Source organism: Strigops habroptila, chromosome 12, assembly GCF_004027225.2.
Source record: "Strigops habroptila isolate Jane chromosome 12, bStrHab1.2.pri, whole genome shotgun sequence".
NCBI classification, from domain to species: domain Eukaryota; kingdom Metazoa; phylum Chordata; class Aves; order Psittaciformes; family Psittacidae; genus Strigops; species Strigops habroptila.
In genome coordinates this window covers 16,237,616-16,256,652 of record NC_044288.2, presented here as the reverse complement: position 1 = coordinate 16,256,652, position 19,037 = coordinate 16,237,616, and the positions used below count along the sequence as shown (strand labels likewise).

Below are 19,037 nucleotides of genomic sequence, written 5' to 3'. Positions count from 1 at the left end.
CTCAGCACCCTCACAGGGAAGAGCTTCTGCCTCAGAGCTCATCTCAATCTCCCCTCTGGCAGGTTAAAGCCATTCCCCTTGTCCTGTCCCTACAGGCCCTTGGCCAAAGCCCCTCTACAGGTTTCCTGGAGCCCCTTTAGGCACTGGAGCTGGTCTAAGGTCTCCCCTTCAGGAGCCTTCTCTTCTCCAGGCTGCCCCAGCCCAGCTCTCTCAGCCTGGCTCCAGAGCAGAGCTGCTCCAGCCCTTGGGTTATCTTCATTGCCCTCCTCTGGGCTCACTCCAACATGTCCACATCCCTTTTGTGCTGTGTGCCCTCTGGCGCAGAGGGGTCTGTGATCCAGCAGCACGGACACCCTCATTCCCACATGGAGATGCTTCACAGCTGCCACCCTGGAACAGGGCAGCCTCCTGGGTGGCTCCAGCAGCAGCCAGGGGCGTCTTCCACCTCCCTTCCAGGTGGAGGCAATCCCTGCACACCCCGGCTGCAGAGGAAACCAGCCCAGCCAGGCTGGCCCCAGCGACCTCAGCAGCCCCAGGCTGGCACTTCAAGCAGAGCAGAACAGGCACATCCACCACACATGCAACAGGAGGGCAGGAGCTCCAGCTCCCCAAGGCTAAGAGCAAGGCTGCTACCCCCCAAACTGTGCTGCTCCAGAAGGCCAGAAAGGGTGAACAGCTCTTCCTTCAGGAGGAAAATTAAAGGTTCTTTCTCCCTGTTAAAAAAGCCTGCAGCCACCAGGAAAATAGGACTGGTTTACTACAGCTTGCAGAAATGGTGGGATGGAGAGACCTTCCTTCTCCCTTCTGTGCTTCAACAGAGCATGAGAGCATGGCTACCTGACCAGAAAGGTGAGCAGCAGGTAGGAAAGGGACATGCTCCCACCCTTCTCCCTTTGGGCAGGAGCTGACAGCACCACTGCTCAGCCATGAGCTTACACCCACCTTGCATGTCATCTTTTCCACCTCTGACTCGAGGGAGAAGGGTTTACCCAGCCCCGTGAGCAGAAGAAGGGCCGTCTCCCTCCTGCCCAGCCTCAGCCCAGAGCTCCTCGCCACAGGCTGGCAGCCCAGCACCAACCCCAGCACTGCCTCCCCTGTGCTGTGCACACTTGTCTCACACCAGCACAAAAGCACCAGTTCAAGGCCAGCAGTTGAGGTGCAGCAGCTGGAACCCCCTCCCTGGTGCTCAGCTGGGGCAGGGGGCACAGGCAGAAAGCATTGGCACAGACATGCTAGAGGCAGAGTTTATTACACTACGCAGGCTAAGAACCCTGGGCAAGACCCCACACGGGTAAGAATCGAACCAGCTCTTTATCAAAAAAGTTAATACTATAGTCAACCCCCTTCTCCTTTGGTCATTACAAAGCAAGAGAAATATTAAAAGGAAAGATATTTATACACAGACGGAAGCTGAAGAGATTCTGTCCAGCCCTTCCCACCCCCCTCCCAGCACATGGAGGTGCCCGGCGTTCCGGCTCTCGGGAGCAGCAGTATCAAATCTTCACGAGATGTTCAGGGTTGTTGTCGGGGGTTTATTATTATTGTCGTCAATAAAAGCAAGAATTCCCAAGAGCTGCCATTCCTGTTCCTCCCCAGGGAGGGCGGAGGGGCAACACCAGCTCCCCTCCCTCTCTGCCCTCCAAGTGTAGGGGATGGCTGTGCGCGGGGGGGGTGTGAGGACACGCACACCCCCACTTCCTCTCGCCCGTGCACACACACTCAGCACAGGCCATTGTGGTCTCCGATCCCTCCTTTTGTACGCAGTCATTTAAAAAAAATATCGTATTATAATAATAATATGAATTTCTCTTTCCATGGTGTGTCCTGCTGGAAAGAAGTGTCAATCGTCCGTGAGGTCCTGCACAAAGAGGACTTCCGTGTGGCTGAGTCCGGCCTCCTGCAATGTGGGTGGGTTGGGCCACTCCTCTGTGGGGAGGCAGGGCAGGACCCGGCGAGGGAAGTTGGCCTCAATCTGGAACTTTTCAGGGCTTTCTTTCAAGGAGAACAGGAAGTCGTGGATCACCTGGGAAAGAAGCACAGGAATAACTGCCAGCTGGGGGAGCAATGACACAGCCAGGCTGCAGCCATGGCATCTCACGGGGGGAACGGTACCAAACTTGCACCATCACTGCATTGCAGACATGAGACAGCCATTTTCTCAGTGTCCATGAAACGGGACTTGTCAGAGCACCTGGGGAGCCCAAACCCTGCTTCTGGCTCTTCCTACACTGTTATTTAATAGGGAGCAACCAGAGTCCCAGGTTTCCAGGATAAAAAAAAAAGTCTTTTCCATTTCCCCTCTAATCTCTTTTAAGCCGGTAGGACCAGGCCTCATGACAGCCTCCCTGCCCAGGAACGCCTCTGCCTGCTGAGCCTCTTGGCAAAAGTCACCATTTGGCAAAGTCCAATGGAACCAAAGCTTTGCTGAGTCACCTGGAGAATCTCTTGACCCTCTCATACGCTGGGAAGCCCCATCAGCTCTGCCCCAAGCTCACCGTCAAGGACTGTGTGAAGTGGAATCGCCGCTCCACTCTGGAATCGTTAGGCAGCTTGAAAATGATCTTGACGCTGTCTGGGTCATCGGGATGTGGCTCGGGGGGAAGGCATTCCGACTTCCGCTCCTTCTCCTCCTGCAGCGTCTGCAAAGGAGAGAGCAGGGGCAGTGGGGAGCGTGAGCCGGCCTCTGTGCTTGTCCCTGGAGCACAGCTGCTCCGGGAGGCTCTGAGGACGCAAGCCCTGAGCGAGACAAGCAGCTCCGAGACAAGCCCTACTGCAGGCACCGCTCCTGCACAGCGCGAGCATCCCACAGGGCACAGCAGCCTCTCCAGCACCGTCTGCCCTCACCTGCCGCCGCCTCTCCTCTGCTAGTTTTTGCTGCTGCACTTCCTCCTCCTTCCTCTTCTTCATCTCCCGTTCCTCCTTCTTCTTGCGCTCCTTTTCCTGGTCCGCACGTAAGGATGCCAGATAGGCCTCATCCTGCTGCTGCCGCAGGACTTGTGTTTGGTTCCTCTCTTCCCTGCAAATGTGAGCAGGGAGCGGTCAGGGCTAGAGGCTGATGGCAGAGCTGAGGGTGCAAGTACAGCCTCAGGCTCACAGGAGCACACACATCAGGCAATGCCTCAGGAACACCACACACTCCAAACAGGGAAGTGGGGTCTCCACAGTCCCCGGCCCACAAACTGTGTCCCCTCAGTTCAGTGGAAATGAGCTGAACACAGACAATTTCTCACCCCCTGCAGCACGGCAGCGTGGACAGCACGTAACAGTGCCCAGGATTCCTGCCTCATACTTGAGGCTCTTCACTGTTTTACCTCCTCAAGGTAATTCCTTGCACAGTTCAGAAACCAGAGGCACCAAAAGATGTTACTGGGTCCCCCCCACAGAGAACATGGGGCAGAGGAGGGGCAGGCACAAGACCATAAGGCAGCATCCTACTTTGGACAGAGTCTGCAAATCCCTACAGAGTTATCAGGGGCTGGAGCTCCTGCTCGTGGGGCACTACCAGAAACACAGCCAGAACTCAGGACACCACCCCAGGCAGCAGCACTTGCTCACCAAGCGCCTGCAGGCACCAGCTCTGCTCCTGCCTGCAGTGCCTTTGCTCCCACCGGGCTTCTACTGTCACCTGAGCTTCACCTGCAAAGCTCCAGCATGCCACGGGTCTGCTGCAGCTGCGGAGCACAGCAGAGCACTCATAGCCACCCTTCAGCTGTGGGCAACACATCCAGCTCCCTGGCTATAGGGTGATCTAAATTTATGGACCAGTGATCCCACTGGGAAGAGGGGAGCCCATGGGATGTGTTACAGGATGGGAGATCACAAGCTGTTTGCCTACAAATGGTGTCTGGAAGGAGGAGCAGGGCAGAACAGAGCAGAGCCTGCCTCCACAAGCTGGGCATAACTGGAACTCCAGGTCCCATCGTACCTTTCCAGGCGTTCGGACACCAGGTATGTCTGGTTGGCATCCATGATGAACATCAGTTGATTAATGAGGTCATCAGCCTGGATGAGGCCTTCCAGCCGCCCAACTACTGTCATCCTGCGATCCTTCAGCATGATCACAGCCAGGAATGGGTACGTGTTCTCTCGCAGAGCCTGGGAGACTGGGAAACAGGCACAACCATCACTGCCCCAGCCAGAAGGGCCAGCGAGAGGCACAGCACAAACAGTTCCCATCACCAAGGGCCTAGGAAAGCAGCTTCTACAGCCACTATCTCTTTCAAGGCACAGGAGGCCTCAGCCTCCATTTTGTCAAACTAAACCCTATAAAGCAGCAAAGGGAGGAAGTGGCTTGGAGCATAGAGACTGAAGGGGAAAAAATAAGCTTTCAAGTAACCAAAAAGGTTCTTGAATTCAAGCAGGAAGGAAGTAAACTGCTCTGAATGTCCATTCAGAACAGGACAAAAAGCCCTGGGCTTAAACTGCAGGAAGAGAAACACTGGTCAAGCACAGGGAAACGCTTGCTGAGGTGATTAAGGGTGGCCAGACTCTGGAAAACACTGTCATGGGCAGATGGCAGTGCCCGTCCTGGACACTTCCGAACAAATCCAGGTGGGTTTTGCCAGAAGTGGGTTCTGTCCTGAGGCAGGGAATGAAGCAGTTCAGGGGCTTTTAAGGTACTGTTATGGCTGCTGATCACCTCCTCCTTAAACATGCATGGCACAACATGCAACTTGGAGCAGTCATTGCCAATGGAGCCCTTCAAATTAAATCAGAGCACCCTGTGGATCAAATGAAAGGCCACAATACCTTCCAGCTCTGCTTTCTAGGCTGTGACTCCAAAGCGTTGCAGCAATGAAACAGCAGTAAGTAAAAGAATGTCTCCTTAGAAAGCCACTCTTTCAAGGAGTCCATAGCTGGTAGCTGAACTATGAAGCCAAGAATGACCCAGATACAGTACCAGAACTGCTGGCCTGACCCTTCCTGTTCCATGGCAGGAGAGAAGCAACACAGGAGGCATGAACAGGACTTGGGAAAAGGCTCCATTTGCAGCAAAACCCTACCAGAACGCTGGCAGGCCAGGTGTCACCAGCTCTGAAAGACAGTACTTAAAAGGACCTCACTGAGGACTTTCGAGGAGACAGAGAGACTGGGTGTGGAGTAAACAAGTCTGTCTTGGAAAGGGAAAGAATGCACCTAACAACTCCCTCCTGGCTCCAGGCACAACACCAGCCAGTGTTAAGGGCACAGCCAGTCAGATACTTGTTCTGCATCAGTTTAATCCTCAGCACACACCCACTAACTCCCATTAACAAGGCACTGAAAGCAGCTTGAAGGCCCGCAGCAGAGAGCACAGCGCCAGAACTGCCCGGAAACATACAGACAGCAAAGAGCAGAAGGTATTTCCCTGGCACCAAACATGTATTTCCCCAGGCAACCCTGAAATCCCTTGTCTGCTTGCACAAACAACAACAGTGTTTCACGCACATTCTGATGGTCAAAGAGCATTTGACTTGTCAGGAGGGGACAGGTAAAGCCCAAGAGGGACACACTCACCTCTGTATCCCTCTGGTTTATTGGTTGAACAAGCCCAGAAGAGCATTCTGGTGTTTATGAGGGTGATCACCTCAGGTACACACAGTGTATTGCTAAGGGATGAGAAGAGATCGTGTGAGTGAAGCTGCATTTAAAGTGTCAAGATAACCCTTTGGTTCTAACATTCTCCTACCTACCGGCAGAATTCATCCGTGTCTTGGTGGTCATCTCCATGAAGATAAACCAACAGGAAGCGCAGCTCCCGCTTGGCATCGTTCAGTGCCTTGGCAGAAGAGCAGAGAAGGTAACGTTACAGGGGCTCTAGACAAGGGGAAAGCAGCACCTACAATTTGGGACACAGCTCCACAACATTTACCTGGGCCATTCCTCTGCCATTAGCAGGGTTTTAATGAAGCAGCAGTGGAGGATGAACCTGTCAGACCTTCTGACCAAACCCTCATTTAAGAGGGCTACAGCGGTGTTCTCTCACACTCCTTTTAGGAGGTGGCTTTGGAGGACACTGAACTCTGAGCAAAGCCACCCTCCCTGCCCTGCCAGACCAGCTGCAGTGAAGAACCCTGCTCCATCCCTCAGACTCACAGCAGCCAAGGCTGAGCTTTCCACTCGAGCCTACACAAGACACAATCCTCAGACCACATGAAATGAAAGTGCCACTAAAGAAAGATAACTTAATAATGCTGAAGTCCCCAACAGAGCAAAAGGAAACAAAAGAAAACCCCTTTTTGCATGTACAGTCTCTGGATTCCACAAACCCATTTCTTAACTAGACTATTTCTTAATGAGACCACAGGATAAGCGCATAACAAGCTCCCTGTTTTACTGGCACTGAGTTTTGGTAGCCTAACCATTCCATGGCTATTGAAGTTTGGATTCCAGGCAAGACAGAGGAGCCGGAAGAGCTGCGGAGGCGGCGAGCTCCATCACAGTGCAGTGTGGAGCAGATACAGACTCCACATTCTTCCCTGGCACTCAGGAAGCAGTGCTGATCCAACTGTCTGCTGGGATGCACTGCTGCAGGAGGCCCTTCCACCAGCCAGGCTGAGAGAAGCTGCAGAAGAGGCAGGACCCATTGAGCGCCCCTCTTTTACAGAGGGCACCATCAGCCCACATCTAACATGCAGAACTCTCACCTCCTGTAATTTCTTCCAGGGCTCCCTCTCACAATTTTGAGGTTCCACACCAAATTCTGGAGTTGCATTGTAATACAAGCCCAGGCAGTCAATCCCAATTTGGTGAACAGAAGGACAGGCTCTGGCATACCACACCAGCTTATGGAAACAAAGGCAGCATTACAAAGAATAGCTGTCGGCTGCAGAGCCATACAGACGGTCGAGGAACACTCGGAGCAGCTTTGCTTTCCAACTTTGCAGACTTGGCACATCATCAAGCCTGGCAGACACTGGTTTTCCAATACACTTGTTCCCTAGCTCTTCATTACTCTGTTAGAGTCTGGGGACAAACGCTAAGCTTTTAGATAAAAAGTGATTTTGCCATGTAGGCTCTGATACTGTCTGGCAAAATCCCCACTCTCCATCTCCCCAGGATCTACACATCAACGTGTGACACTGACCTGGCTGTAAGTTCCCTGGTAGAAGACAGGGTGTATCCTCCCATATTTTTCCTCAAACATATGAATAAAGGAAATAATGTCCCCCACTGGGTCAGTGACCCGACTACGAGGATCAGGGCGTATAAAACGCAGAGCAAACCTAGGAAGGAAGCAAAGGACACTGAATTCAGCTTACTGACTTTCTGAAGAACAGGTTCTCTTTTCCACAGTCACTGGCATTCATAAGGAGGAAAAAAAGTCACAGCTGAGACCCTTGAACATTTATAATCACAACCTAAACTGCCACCTGCTGCAAACTGATATCACTGCTACAGAAACCACCTCCCAGGCAAGTCTCTTCTCATGCCATCAGCATGTATCTGAATTCTGTGTGATTGACAGTTTTGACTTCCTCTGAAGCATTGGGCATAAGCCACACCAACAGTATGAGGTTTGAGGAATTAAGTCAAAGCTGGGCTGTTAAAAGCCACACAGTCTTGTCCAGGTAACTTTGAAAACTGCATTTCTGCTGTTCCAAGGCTAACAATTCCAGAAGGCAAAGAGCTGCAGAAAGAGAACGTTACACCAGGAGTCCAATGAACCCAGAAGCAAGAGTCATTCCTCCAAGGCTGAAAAAGTTTCCCTGCAAGGCAGGTATCAATGTTATCTGGTTCTATTGATGTGCGAAAGTTACACTGAACTTTGGAAAAGTCTTTAAGGTGAAATAAAGTAACACACCAGAGGAAACTGCCAAACCAAGGCAGATGGCAGGACCAGGACTGCTGGATATTTAACACATGTCAGCATTCCCTTCTCTCTCCATCAATGCTGTAAGGATGAACTCGCCCTTCAGGGCAGTAAATGGCAACAGACACTGAAGGGGAAAGCAGAGGTGTTTACAGTTTGGGTTTTACCAAATACAGGGATTAGGGCAGGTTAACCTGCAGCCCAGCCCAATGGGACAGGATTCTCATCAAGCTGTTTGCCCAAGAATACTGGACAGTTTGATCCTGTTTTGCATTCCCTTTGCATGGCACTCCAACTGTAAAGCCATATGGAGTTACAACTCCAATTCAATATTTAAATTAAAGAGCTGCAAGATGCTCTTTTTCTCTACAATAAAGATTCTTTCTCACTAAGCAGTGTAGGAGCCTTACAAGGCTACATTCATAAGGAGGAAGAAAAGCCAGCTGAGCAAATAGATGGAAAAATCTGCCATTAAAGATGCAAGTGCCAGAGGTACAGCCAAATCCAAGCTAGTGTGTCTTGATGCAGTCAGTACATGAGTCAGCACAAAAACCACTTACCTAAATATATCAAGTAATGTGTAATAGGTGAATCGGAATGGAAGCATTATGAAGTAGTAACCCCATCCTAACAGGCCCTGCAATTAGAAACAAAGGATCAGAACAGTCCCCATCCCAGGTCTGCTAGAGCAGAGTGTCCCCCAGCACCAAGCACACACAGGAGCACCAGTGCTCCAACCCCTGCAAAGCAGCTCAGCAGTATTCATGGCTTCAGACACACCAAATCCCAGGTGACTGACATGGTTCATACAGAATTTAACATGACATAGCTGCAAACCAGCATCACTCTTCAAGCAGCAATGCTTTTGCTCTGTGCTAATTTTCTTAACTGTACAAAGGGATTAACAGCACCGAGCCTTAGAGGTGCTCATGCAAATCTGTTTGTGAAACACTAATGTGAGTCACTGATACTGTATTGAAGTTAATATACATTTTAGGGGGCTCTAAAAGATAAAAACCCCATTATCACTCTACCATACAAAGCAGATAGTCCTTTGTTCCAAATGAACTGATCAAAAAGCTTGACTACACCACAGAAAGACATTCTATGACACAGAGAAGGTTGTTTCATACTGTGAATCAGCCCATGGAGAAAATGCCCACAGCAGTATGAGAGGCTGAAGGAATAGCTCTACATTTTGTTTTCAGAAGGTAACATATTTAGAAAGGAGATAACAGCATACAACAAAAACAACTCCTTTCCCTGCTTGCAAGTTCTGTTGTTCACAGAGTCACCCAAGAATGTGAACAAAATCCACTACAAGATAACTTGCCCTTGGTTGTGGCCTTGAGACAACATAGCTGTAGATCCTGTGGTCAGCTGTATTGACCTGCAACGGCCGGGATGGAGGAGGATTAAAGACACTTGGGACACCCTCTTGTTCATTTAGTCGGTCCTGTACAGCTGCCTTTGACATAAGAAAGAGCAAAGGGAGGTTTTAGGCATTTAAGGATGGCAGAAAATATCTTTTTTTTTAATACTTTGGACACTAACAGCAGGTGTTATTTGTCCACAGCCCCAAAGCACTGGATAAGCACAACTCCTTACAGACCATAACCACCAATACTCTTTTCTGGATGGAAAGCCCTCTCCATGGCAGCCTGCACCGTGCTACAGGACACGTGCCAGTCAAGTGACTGTTACAGCCATAACCCTGCTGTGTGCTCCCGAAATCAGCTCTCCACATGCACCAAGATACTGTTATAAAGAGCTACTAGTGTAAATTCAGGGGCTGACAGGTTAAAAGCTTACTAGTAGCGCTCCTCCTCCCCACAGAATTCTCTGTTTAACCCAAGGACTTGGAAACTGCTACAAATCCTCTCTGCAGAGGTACCTCTATGTTCCAGTTGTGCTGCTCCAATGTGTGACGACACTGGTCCATGGACTCTATTCCAGTCAGGTCCTAAAGGAGGAGAATAAAAGCAGGTTTAGTGGTGGCCATGGCAGCGTTTACAGTTGGACTCAATGATCTTAAAGGTCTATTCCAACCTAAACAATTCTCTAAGAGGAGTGCCAGGGAGGTGCTGTATTTTTACTGTTCTTTCCAAAACATGAGCACAGACAGGAGTTACTGCAACACATTCCACAACACTCTCTTTAAAGTGCTCTGCTCTCAGTTTAAGAGCAGAGCAACCTGAGCCAACCCAAGCCATAAGCACACAGGAGACCTCACACAGGCCTTTGCACTCTCCCCGCATTAGCCAATTGTTAGCAGTGCCCAAGGTCTGTTACTACAAGTGCACTCAGCCCAGTCTGACATAACATTGCCCACAGGTTTCACTCTGGAGGGACGTGCCCTCAAACATCACCTCAGAGCATCAACTTAAAAGCCAGGCAGAGCCTTCTGAAAGCCCAAGATGACCATTGCTTCACTCACTACAAGCATAAACAGAGACTAAACCCAAAATGAGGCACCAATGAAGGAGCCTTCCCACATCACAGGGCATGTTATAGTAAAATAATTTAAATCCAGTCCAGCACAGACAGGAGCCAAAGCAGAAAACACAGTCCACATACACTGGCAGACCTCAGAGGCACTGGGCTCTCCCTTCAGGGTTTGGGAAGGTGCATTTTAACCCTGTGCCAATGAGAACTTCTGATCAAACAACAGTGTTTGTTATCACAGGAAGCCACGTCAGCACCCCCTGAATGGGGACAAATCTCTGCTGCAGTGAACATCCCTGTCCCTGTGCCACAGGAGCACATCTCTCCCCATACCACTCGCTGTGAGTGTTTGAACAGACATTTCAGAGCTGTAAACCTCATCTCTCGCCACAGAGCCAAAGCACTTCCAGGGAAAAGCCACAAATGTGCTGCCACCCTTTTAACAAGCCTCTGAAGCCATCAGTGAAAGCTCATTACAGGTGACACCGTCAACAGTGCTGCAATTTTGAAGGAAACTGCTTTTATCTTAAATTAAACTGAGTAAAAAGTTTGTGTTTCTTTTTTAAATTGGACTGCAGAAAGCCAAGGAAACAGCAACCCCTTCAGGACCAGCTATTCAGATGGCACAACCAGTGACAATAACTGTCACAAGCAGCGTAACAAATTCAACACCAAAACATGCTGGGGATGCAAGGAGAGTGCTGGAATAACAACAGCTTCTCCAGTAAGGCCATTTTTGGCAGGAGAACTCCACAGATTCTTAATGCTCCATGTTCTCAGCTGGCAGATTTCTCTCCAGACACCATCCCAGGCAGCTGGTGTGACCCTGCAGAGGGTGCAGCTCCCGGCGTGGCTCAAGAAGGGGTAGCAATAGCAACCCTATTTAATTCTGCTCCTCGTCTCTCCCATTTCTTGCTCCATTTAGAAGCCTCCGGGGCAGGCTGGACAAACTGACCACTTCAGAATGCACTGAATTGTTTTTAATACTGCAGAAGGATGGTGCATCTATTCCCTTCCCTACCCCCATTCATACATTCCACATGCTATTTCCACCCAAGTAATGCTGAGGACAAATGCCCTATTCAATTTCTGGGCTCAGTTCAAGCTTTTGAGCATTTCTTGGCTTCTTTGTCATGAAGTCTCCACAGACTTCCACCTTCTGCCCAACCTACTGGGCAAACACCATTGTTTCATTCTGCTGTACAGAACTGGACCGTTCAAAGCATTGCTGACATTCACTCTGCTATTGGAGCAAAAGACACTCAAGTCACTGCCCAGTGATGTATAAAAATGTATTAAACTATAAGTCTGCAGCAAGCCTTGCAGGGGAGCACCACAGAAGTGAATTCCCCAGAAGAAATAAAGCTCAGGAACCCAGCTGTTGCTGCCAGAATACCTTTGCTTATCACTCAGCTTCATGATTTAGTGCTTTAGTTTAACTGTCTTTCTTTAAAGATGTGCTTCACTGAGTAAAATTTAGACTTTGCATTCTTTTTTTTTCTTTTTTACCTCAAACTCTTACAGAAGCACATCCTTGTCCTGGGAGAAGGACAATAGACTGTAGAAGGACATCTTAAAAGGCACCTGCAACTTACTCAATTATTTGATTTTACAACAGAGCCACAATGTATGTTTTTCAAAGCCTTGAAAGTCTCTGATCAACATTCCTGACCAGCCTGGAAATTCTGCTGGTGTTTGCAAGATTTCCAAGTGTTCTGGTTTCAGCTGGAATACAGTTAATTTTCTTTCTAGTAGCTGGTGCAGTGCTGTGGCTTTAGTGTGAGAATAATACTGATAACACATGGATGTTTTAGTTGTTGCTGGGCAGTGCTTACCCTCCTCAAGGACATTCCAGGTTCCCATGCTCTGCCAGGGAGCAGAGGCACAAGAAGCCAGGAGGCACAGCCAGGACAGTGGACCTGAACTATCCCAAGGGATATTCCATACCATAGACCACCATGCCCAGTATAGAAACTGGGGGGAGTTGATTGGGAGCCACTGATTGCTGCCTGGGGACAGGCTGGGCATCAGTCAGTGGGTGGTGGGCAACTGTATCGTGCATCACTTGTCTGTCTCGGGTTTTATTCCCCTCTTTTTGTTGTCTCCCTTTTCATTACGATTATTATATTTTAGTTTATTATTAAACTGTTCTTATCTCAACCACAGGTTTAACTTTTTCTGACTCTCCTCCCCATCCCACCAGAGAAGGAAGGATTGAACGAGCAGCTCCTGGTACTTAGTTGCCAGCTGGGTCTAAACCACAACAACAAGCTCTAGAAACTCATTCACACCTTTGTTTCTAAACTAACAACAGAGCTCCATGGCTGAACATTCTCTCCTTTTTAGATTATGCAAATGCTTTAGCAGTTTTAGGTCACAAAGCAGCACCAAAGCAACAGCCAGGCAGAACTATCAACAAGCATCTAATGAGCACTGAACCACTGCAGCATTTGCTCAGTAGGTCTGAAAGAGAGCACAGGGCAGCAAACTTCACCCCTTCCCCATCGTCATTACAGCAACGGGAACACTGTTGGCCAGAGTTTGATATTGACACTTCTCCATGGAAGGGAATCTACTCTTTTCCCCCCTTAGCATCTCAATACAGTTGCTCTCAACACGGACCAGAAGTGACAGAACCATCCCAGCAGCACCGTGCCTCGTGCTCCTGCCACTCCTCATCAATGAAGCTGCACAATCAAACATTGCAGGGACAAACCTGCCTGTGTAAAGGCAGCTTAAACTGAACACCTTCAGGAATGTTACTCTGACATGCTTCCTAAGACACACTCCAGTTCCAGCCTGTTCTGGAAGACACATATGGGTTCAGAATGACTTGCATTCAACGTAAGGAACTGCAGGAAGACAGTTCAACTGCCAGTTGAACAACACTCACTGGGAAACACTGATACTGTTCCTTATCACCACCAACAACCTTTTATACCATTATCTCAGTACCTTCTACAGCCACTGCTTCACCTTAGCCACAGATCAGAGACTTGAAACACCACATCACTTCCACTGCACCAGTTACAGCGTTTCTGGTGGTAGCTGCAAACTGCATTGTTCACATTAGACAAAGGAGCAAGTTGTTAGTATCACTGAGGCTAAGAGAACAAACAGTATCTTCAAATCAGTCACTAACTACTAGTTTCCTACTTACTGTAATCTCTCATTAGCTGCCTTGAAGAGCGTATCTCTTAGACACAGTAAGTAAGAAAAAGATAAGCCCCCTGTAGTTAAAATTAATCCCATTAAGCTAGCAGCCTCATGCCTTCAAATAAATGAAGATGCCAGCTCAAGACAGCGGATAATATTCAGAAAACAAGATATTAAGCACCACAAATGCCAGCAAAGTTCAACACCGCCTTCTCAAACACCTCTCAAAGCAGGGTGCTACCCTAAAACATGCTGAAGCTGCTGCTGGATATAACAAATGCATCTCTCACCTTTGAGACTGCTCAGAATGCTGAAATCTTCTCAGTAATCAAGCAGTGGAAAATGCAACTCCACGTGCTTCCAAAGCACACAAAGCGGACAAAGGTTGTAAACTGGACTTAGGAAACCATTCCCTCTGCAGATACGCTCCTGTGTTGAAACACCGAGATGCAAACCCACAGGACAGTAACTGGCACCGCTCTTAATTCCCAATTCACTGCGAAATTCCAGAAAATTGTGTTTCCAGGGGTAAAGAACATCTGACTTCAAGCAGGAAAAAGCCTTTACTGAGGGAGTTTCTCTTTGTGTACTACAGCCAATACCTTTGTGAGGGTTTTGATCGATACACAATACACCGAGTAGGAAAGATGCCTGGAGTTTGCTTCCTCCTTCCTCTTCAATTTAGAGAGGTTTTCAGTCCTCAGCTTTTTGTTTTCCCCCGCTGAAGTCAGAGATGGTATTATGAGTGCTAACTCTGCCTTTGTGAATAACACTCCATTACTTTACATTAGCATATCAGAACATCAGACATCAGCCCAAGTGTAATGGGCACAGATCAATAACAAGATCCTACAAAAGCCGCCCAGCCCTTGCCTCCATCTCCCAAATGGAGCTGGATGTCCGCAGCTTTCTTAAGCTGTTCACATCAAGTTTCTCTCTACAGATGCCAACACAGCCAAGTCTTGACAGATGAAAAATCTAGATGCTTTTATTCCTTTACATTAGCCAAAGCTTTGGCAGCAAATGGGAGCCTGAAAGCATGTAAGAGTGAGTGCTCTGCTGCTTTTATTTCACGTTTAGCCCAATTATCCCTCCGTAGTGGTACTTTTTTTCCCCCTCCATTAACCTGCCATCACTGGGTGGCAGACAACTGCCCTAATCCAGCCCTGTCCATAGGAAGAGAGCTGCTGCTGTCACCATTCTGTCAGCAGAGCTGTTTAGATGAGCACTACCAAAGGACATCGAGCAAACAAGCACTGGCATTCTGAAAAGCAAGTATTTAAACTGTAACCCCAACAGCTCTGGCCACAGACAGGCCAGCAGGCAGCCACCTCTCTGCCTTGGAAGGTGTAATTCCAGCTGAAGGAGGATAAACAGTGGGAGGCAACAGGATCTTCACCCAGCATAGCTGTTTGCTGGGTGAATGGCAGCCTACAGCTCCTGCTCAAGGCTTCCCTCCTGGCTCTCCCTTTAAGTGTAACACTGCTGAGGGCCTTCTGCTATGGCTCACCTCACCTTTGTTATCCCCACTCCCTTCTCTCTTAGTCCTCTCTCCTGCTTTATTCACACTGCAGTGACATGCCATTCTGTGGAAGTACCAGGCCCTGCCACCACCCACTATTGTACAAATCACGATGGTGCAGCACAACAAACATGTAATCCTTGAAAACACTTCAAGTGTTCCCTGTAAATGCAACAGGAATCCCTGAAAGGTTTACAAGCCACCTGAAGCAGTGTTTTGCAGCAAAAGCAATGTACAAAGGATTTTAGTGAGAGTTAGCCACCCCCTCCAACCAGCAAATGTTATTTAACAGAGTCCACCTAAAGGAAATAAGAAATCTTCTCCAGGTGGACTGATTTACTCTATCTCATCTCAAAGAAACAAGCAGGACTGAGCCCACAGCTGGCTGAAAGGAGAAGGAATCACCAGTGCAGCCTGTGATTAGCACAGCCCTGGTGAAAAGCTAATCCCATGTACCCCAGGAGACAGAGGAATGAGGATCCACACATTGAAGCCTTCTGGACTAGAGCTTTCACATCAGGCTTTGGACAGCACCTGTCTTCTAACAGAAGATTTTCTTCCCTTTTTGGTCCAAGGAGCATTTCCCTCCACTTCAAACCAGGGCTCAACAGGAGCTGGACTAAAACATGAACCTCTCTTCCTGACTCCTGCTTCCCCTCCTGCCCGCTGCCCATGGCAACTCCAGGTAACACCCGGAAACAGGATTCTTCAGTTTCACAGCTGCCCACAGGGTTTTGAAAATAGCAACAGGGACCTTGATGAGTGCAGCTGGTCCCATCTGTCCACATTCAGGAGATTAATGAGCACTGATACCTTACAGCAAGAGGATGGGAGCTGGAGGACAGCTTCTGTACAGAGATGTAAAGCATAAGGCAGCGGCTCAAACCTGCCATACTTACCAAGGAAGTGGTAGCACTGGGAAAGCAATGTTAACATTGCTCTGCCTCCTTAGTTTATACATTAAGATTGCCCAAGCAGCTTAATTTGCAGGGATTTAGAGGGAATACCCATAAGAAAAAGTTTCCTCATGGCTACAGTCATAGAAGAACACTGCAGCACATCGATTGCTTCAGAAGGCTGTTGAATCTCCCTGGCTCAAAGGTAAAGGCTTGGCAAGATCTGTCTGGAATGACGAAAAACCTGCACCTACACAGCTGAGGGCAGCAGGGCCGGATGCCTCTCAAGTCCCTCTAAGCCCTGTAGTTCTACACTCACATCACACCAAAACGTGCAAACCATAATCTTAAAATAATATGAAGCCACAAAGCCATACAAAACACTCTTGAAAGTCAACACTTTGTAACAGAACTCTGCAATCCAAGGAACATGATGCCCTACAATTCAGAACCAACCGCAGACACCTGAAGATCATTCTCATCACCCCCATGTTCAATTCTCACTGAGCAGCCTGAAGTTTTTCCAACTCCACAGCACTGTTTTCTCCCCAATAAACCCCATTTACAGATTGATGGCTTTAATTATTCAGCTGCCGAACAGCCCTGAATCCTTGGCAAGCCAAAGGTTAAGCAACCCAGCCCATGGTAATGCAGCAGACAGCAAGATTAGATCATTACAATCCCCAGCGGCCTCCCCCCAGCAGGGGCATTACCAAACCAGGAGGGTTAGAAACAGTTTTCTGAGAAAGCACAGCACACAGCAACCCTCCAGCTGAGCCTCCCCAGCCTCCAGGAAAAGCTCCTCCATTCACCAGCGACGCCAGGAAAGGGAATTTTTCAGATTACTTAAATAAAATGGCCGGGATTTACCAAGGAGTTTTTCCCGCATGGAGCTGATGGGGGTTATTCAGCAGTCACTTCCTGCCTCCCCAATTAGCGATGACAGAACCATTCCTAACGAAGCACCCGGGGCACGCAGAACACCGGCCGCCCCTCAGCGAGGCCCCAGCCCGGCACAGGAGCTTCGCTCGCCCTCGCAGGGAGTAACCGCCAGGACCGGGACCACCGGACTCTCTCCTCTCATCCAGTCCCGGCCCCACAGCCCCGCGCTCAGCCGGGCCCGCTCCAGCCTGGGCCTGCCCCGGCTCTCAGTGAACGCCGTTCCCCCGGCCCGGCGGAGGCCGGCAAGCCCCCAGCGCCGGTGGGGCGAGCCCGGCACTGCCTCCTCCGCTCCCGCGGGCCGGTCACGGGCCCTGCCCCCGCCGCGGCACCTGGAACTGCAGCAGCTTCTCGGTCTGCTCCGCTGTCAACTCCCGCTCCTCAGGCGCCGCCATTTTGCTGCGCGCCTCTGACCCGCCGCTCCGTCACTCTCCGGAACTGACGTCTCACACCGCCCGCACTTCCGCCCCGAACTCCAGGGCGCGCGCCGGGCGCCGTTACAGAAACCAATGCCCGTTTATCGGTCGTAACCGGAAATGCTCGGCCGCGTTCCGGAGAAAGCCGAAGTGCTCCCGGACCTCTCCGGAAATGCCCGAATCACATCGGCGGAGCTGGCTGTTCTCGGGTGTTCCCGAGGGGCGCACGAAGAGTTCCGAAACGTGCCGAAAGCCGCTCGGGCGTTTCCGGAGCCGGCCGGGATGGGGGTGGCCGCCTTTAGGTGTTGGAGCGCGTCTCGCTTGGAGCCCCGCGGGGGGGTGATGCGGGCTGAAGCCCCCTCGGGCGCTGCCGATTGTAGTGGGAGATTCTAATGTAGATGGTAGCGGCCTAGGAATGTTTGACTTGATGACAGGGCCTTGTGCCGTTGACGAAGTCGGATAAACAAGTTTGAACATATTTGCCTTAGAAAAGGGAAGTGTCAGCAAGAAACACAGGATCTGGGTTGCAACATCTGTGCGTGTGTACACAAAGCAGTAACCAATTGTTAAGCATCAGTGAGCGCGTGGACAAAAGGCTGTACCCTATCAGATGTAACCTGGCAGCACATGAACGTGTACTTAAAGTATAAAAGCAGCTTTGTTAGAGTAATAAAGCTCTTTGGTTGAAAAGGCTACCGGAGTCCGTGCCGCCATTCTCCACAAATGGTGCCCGAACAGGGACATGAACACGGCTACTCGAGCGACCGGTGGAGACCCCAGCCTATCTAGAGACAAGGGCAGCGGAACCAGAGAGCTGCAATCCAGGGATAATCACCAAGAGAGGTGAGAGGCGGGGAATCGACATGGGGGCAAATATGTCGAATGAAGAAAAGTCCATTATCTGCATATTTAAAAAGATTTTAGAAAAGCGGGGTGTATCCTACAACGAACATACTCTCCGGCTGTTGCTTTTTTGGCTTAAAAATAAAGGCATAGCAGCAGATGCACAAACTGCATTTCATGTAGAGACATGGTCGCAAGCTGGAGAAGTACTGTGGGATGCAGCCACAGCAGGGGCTAATGCCGCCACACGACTATTGACAACGTGGCGGTTAGTAATCAACTCTTTTAAACAACTTGAGGCAGATCGTGCAGCCCATGCAGCCACGACGGAGGCTTTATCGGCAGCTGGGCCAGCGGAAGCTGGCTCGAGTTCAGTGAGTGCTCCACCGCAACAAACACCTCCCGCAGCCCCTCTGCTTGACTTGCCAGGTTCACCGACCCTGCCTTGTTCCCCTGAGAATGTTCAATCTATGGGTACTTTGCGAGGTTCTTTTGGACAGGAGGAGTTACTTAACTCCAGCTATGATCCTGAACATCACTGGCATAAGATCCAGCAACAAGCGACAGAAGAAGGGGAACTGATAGTGATACAGGCGCTCACCTGCCCTGTCATTATTTGTAATCAGGGGCCCAATGATTGGGAACCATTACAGTGGGATCTGGTTAAAGAATTACGGAAAACAATCATGCAACACGGACTTACCTCTCCTTTTGCATAAAGCTTGCTGCAGAATGTTATGAAAGGGCATTTAATGACCCCATTTGATTCAAAGGCCCTAGCGGGCTTCATTTTTATGCCTACGCAAAAGGTATTATGGTTATCACATTGGTGAGCGCTTTGTGATAATGCAGCTATACAAAATCTTGGTTGACAGCCAGGGGACCCGCTGCTCGGAGTGGGCATCCCACAACTTATGGGAGAGGCGCCCATAGCAACTCCGCAGTTACAGGCCCGACTAATACCTGAAATCTTACGACAGTCAGCGGACCTCGCATATGAGGTGATGCTTAAGGTACCTGATACTGGC

At 49.7% G+C, this 19,037-nt stretch overlaps 1 protein-coding gene across 2 annotated transcripts; it reads right to left on the bottom strand.

Annotated features, from left to right (window-relative positions):
• Window positions 1-1,230: 1,230 nt before the first annotated feature.
• FAF2 (Fas associated factor family member 2) lies at window positions 1,231-17,184 on the bottom strand. Of its 2 annotated transcripts, none has more exons than XM_030503879.1 (11): window positions 17,083-17,184; window positions 9,687-9,755; window positions 9,126-9,260; window positions 8,353-8,429; window positions 7,067-7,205; window positions 5,673-5,758; window positions 5,497-5,588; window positions 3,926-4,103; window positions 2,845-3,016; window positions 2,496-2,639; window positions 1,231-2,023 (listed from the first exon to the last, which is right to left on the bottom strand). In XM_030503879.1, exons 1-11 carry the CDS (start codon window positions 17,143-17,145, stop codon window positions 1,841-1,843), a joined length of 1,338 nt encoding a protein of 445 aa, XP_030359739.1. In that variant the 5' UTR covers window positions 17,146-17,184; the 3' UTR covers window positions 1,231-1,840. The 2 variants fall into 2 exon arrangements, with proteins under 2 accessions (XP_030359739.1, XP_030359741.1); XM_030503881.1 differs by lacking the exon at window positions 17,083-17,184 and adding an exon at window positions 16,682-17,029 and having other exon boundaries at window positions 1,293-2,023.
• Between the last annotated feature and the right edge of the window lie 1,853 nt (window positions 17,185-19,037).

Excerpts from the sequence above, each read along its gene's own strand:
- FAF2 (XM_030503879.1), bottom strand. The coding sequence starts at position 17,145 with ATGGCGGCGCCTGAGGAGCGGGAGTTGACAGCGGAGCAGACCGAGAAG. Across the intron at positions 9,261-9,686 it reads AGCACAACTGGAACATAGAG|GCAGCTGTACAGGACCGACT; the intron begins GTACCTCTGCAG and ends CTTATGTCAAAG. Across the intron at positions 3,017-3,925 it reads GTGTCCGAACGCCTGGAAAG|GGAAGAGAGGAACCAAACAC; the intron begins GTACGATGGGAC and ends TCACATTTGCAG.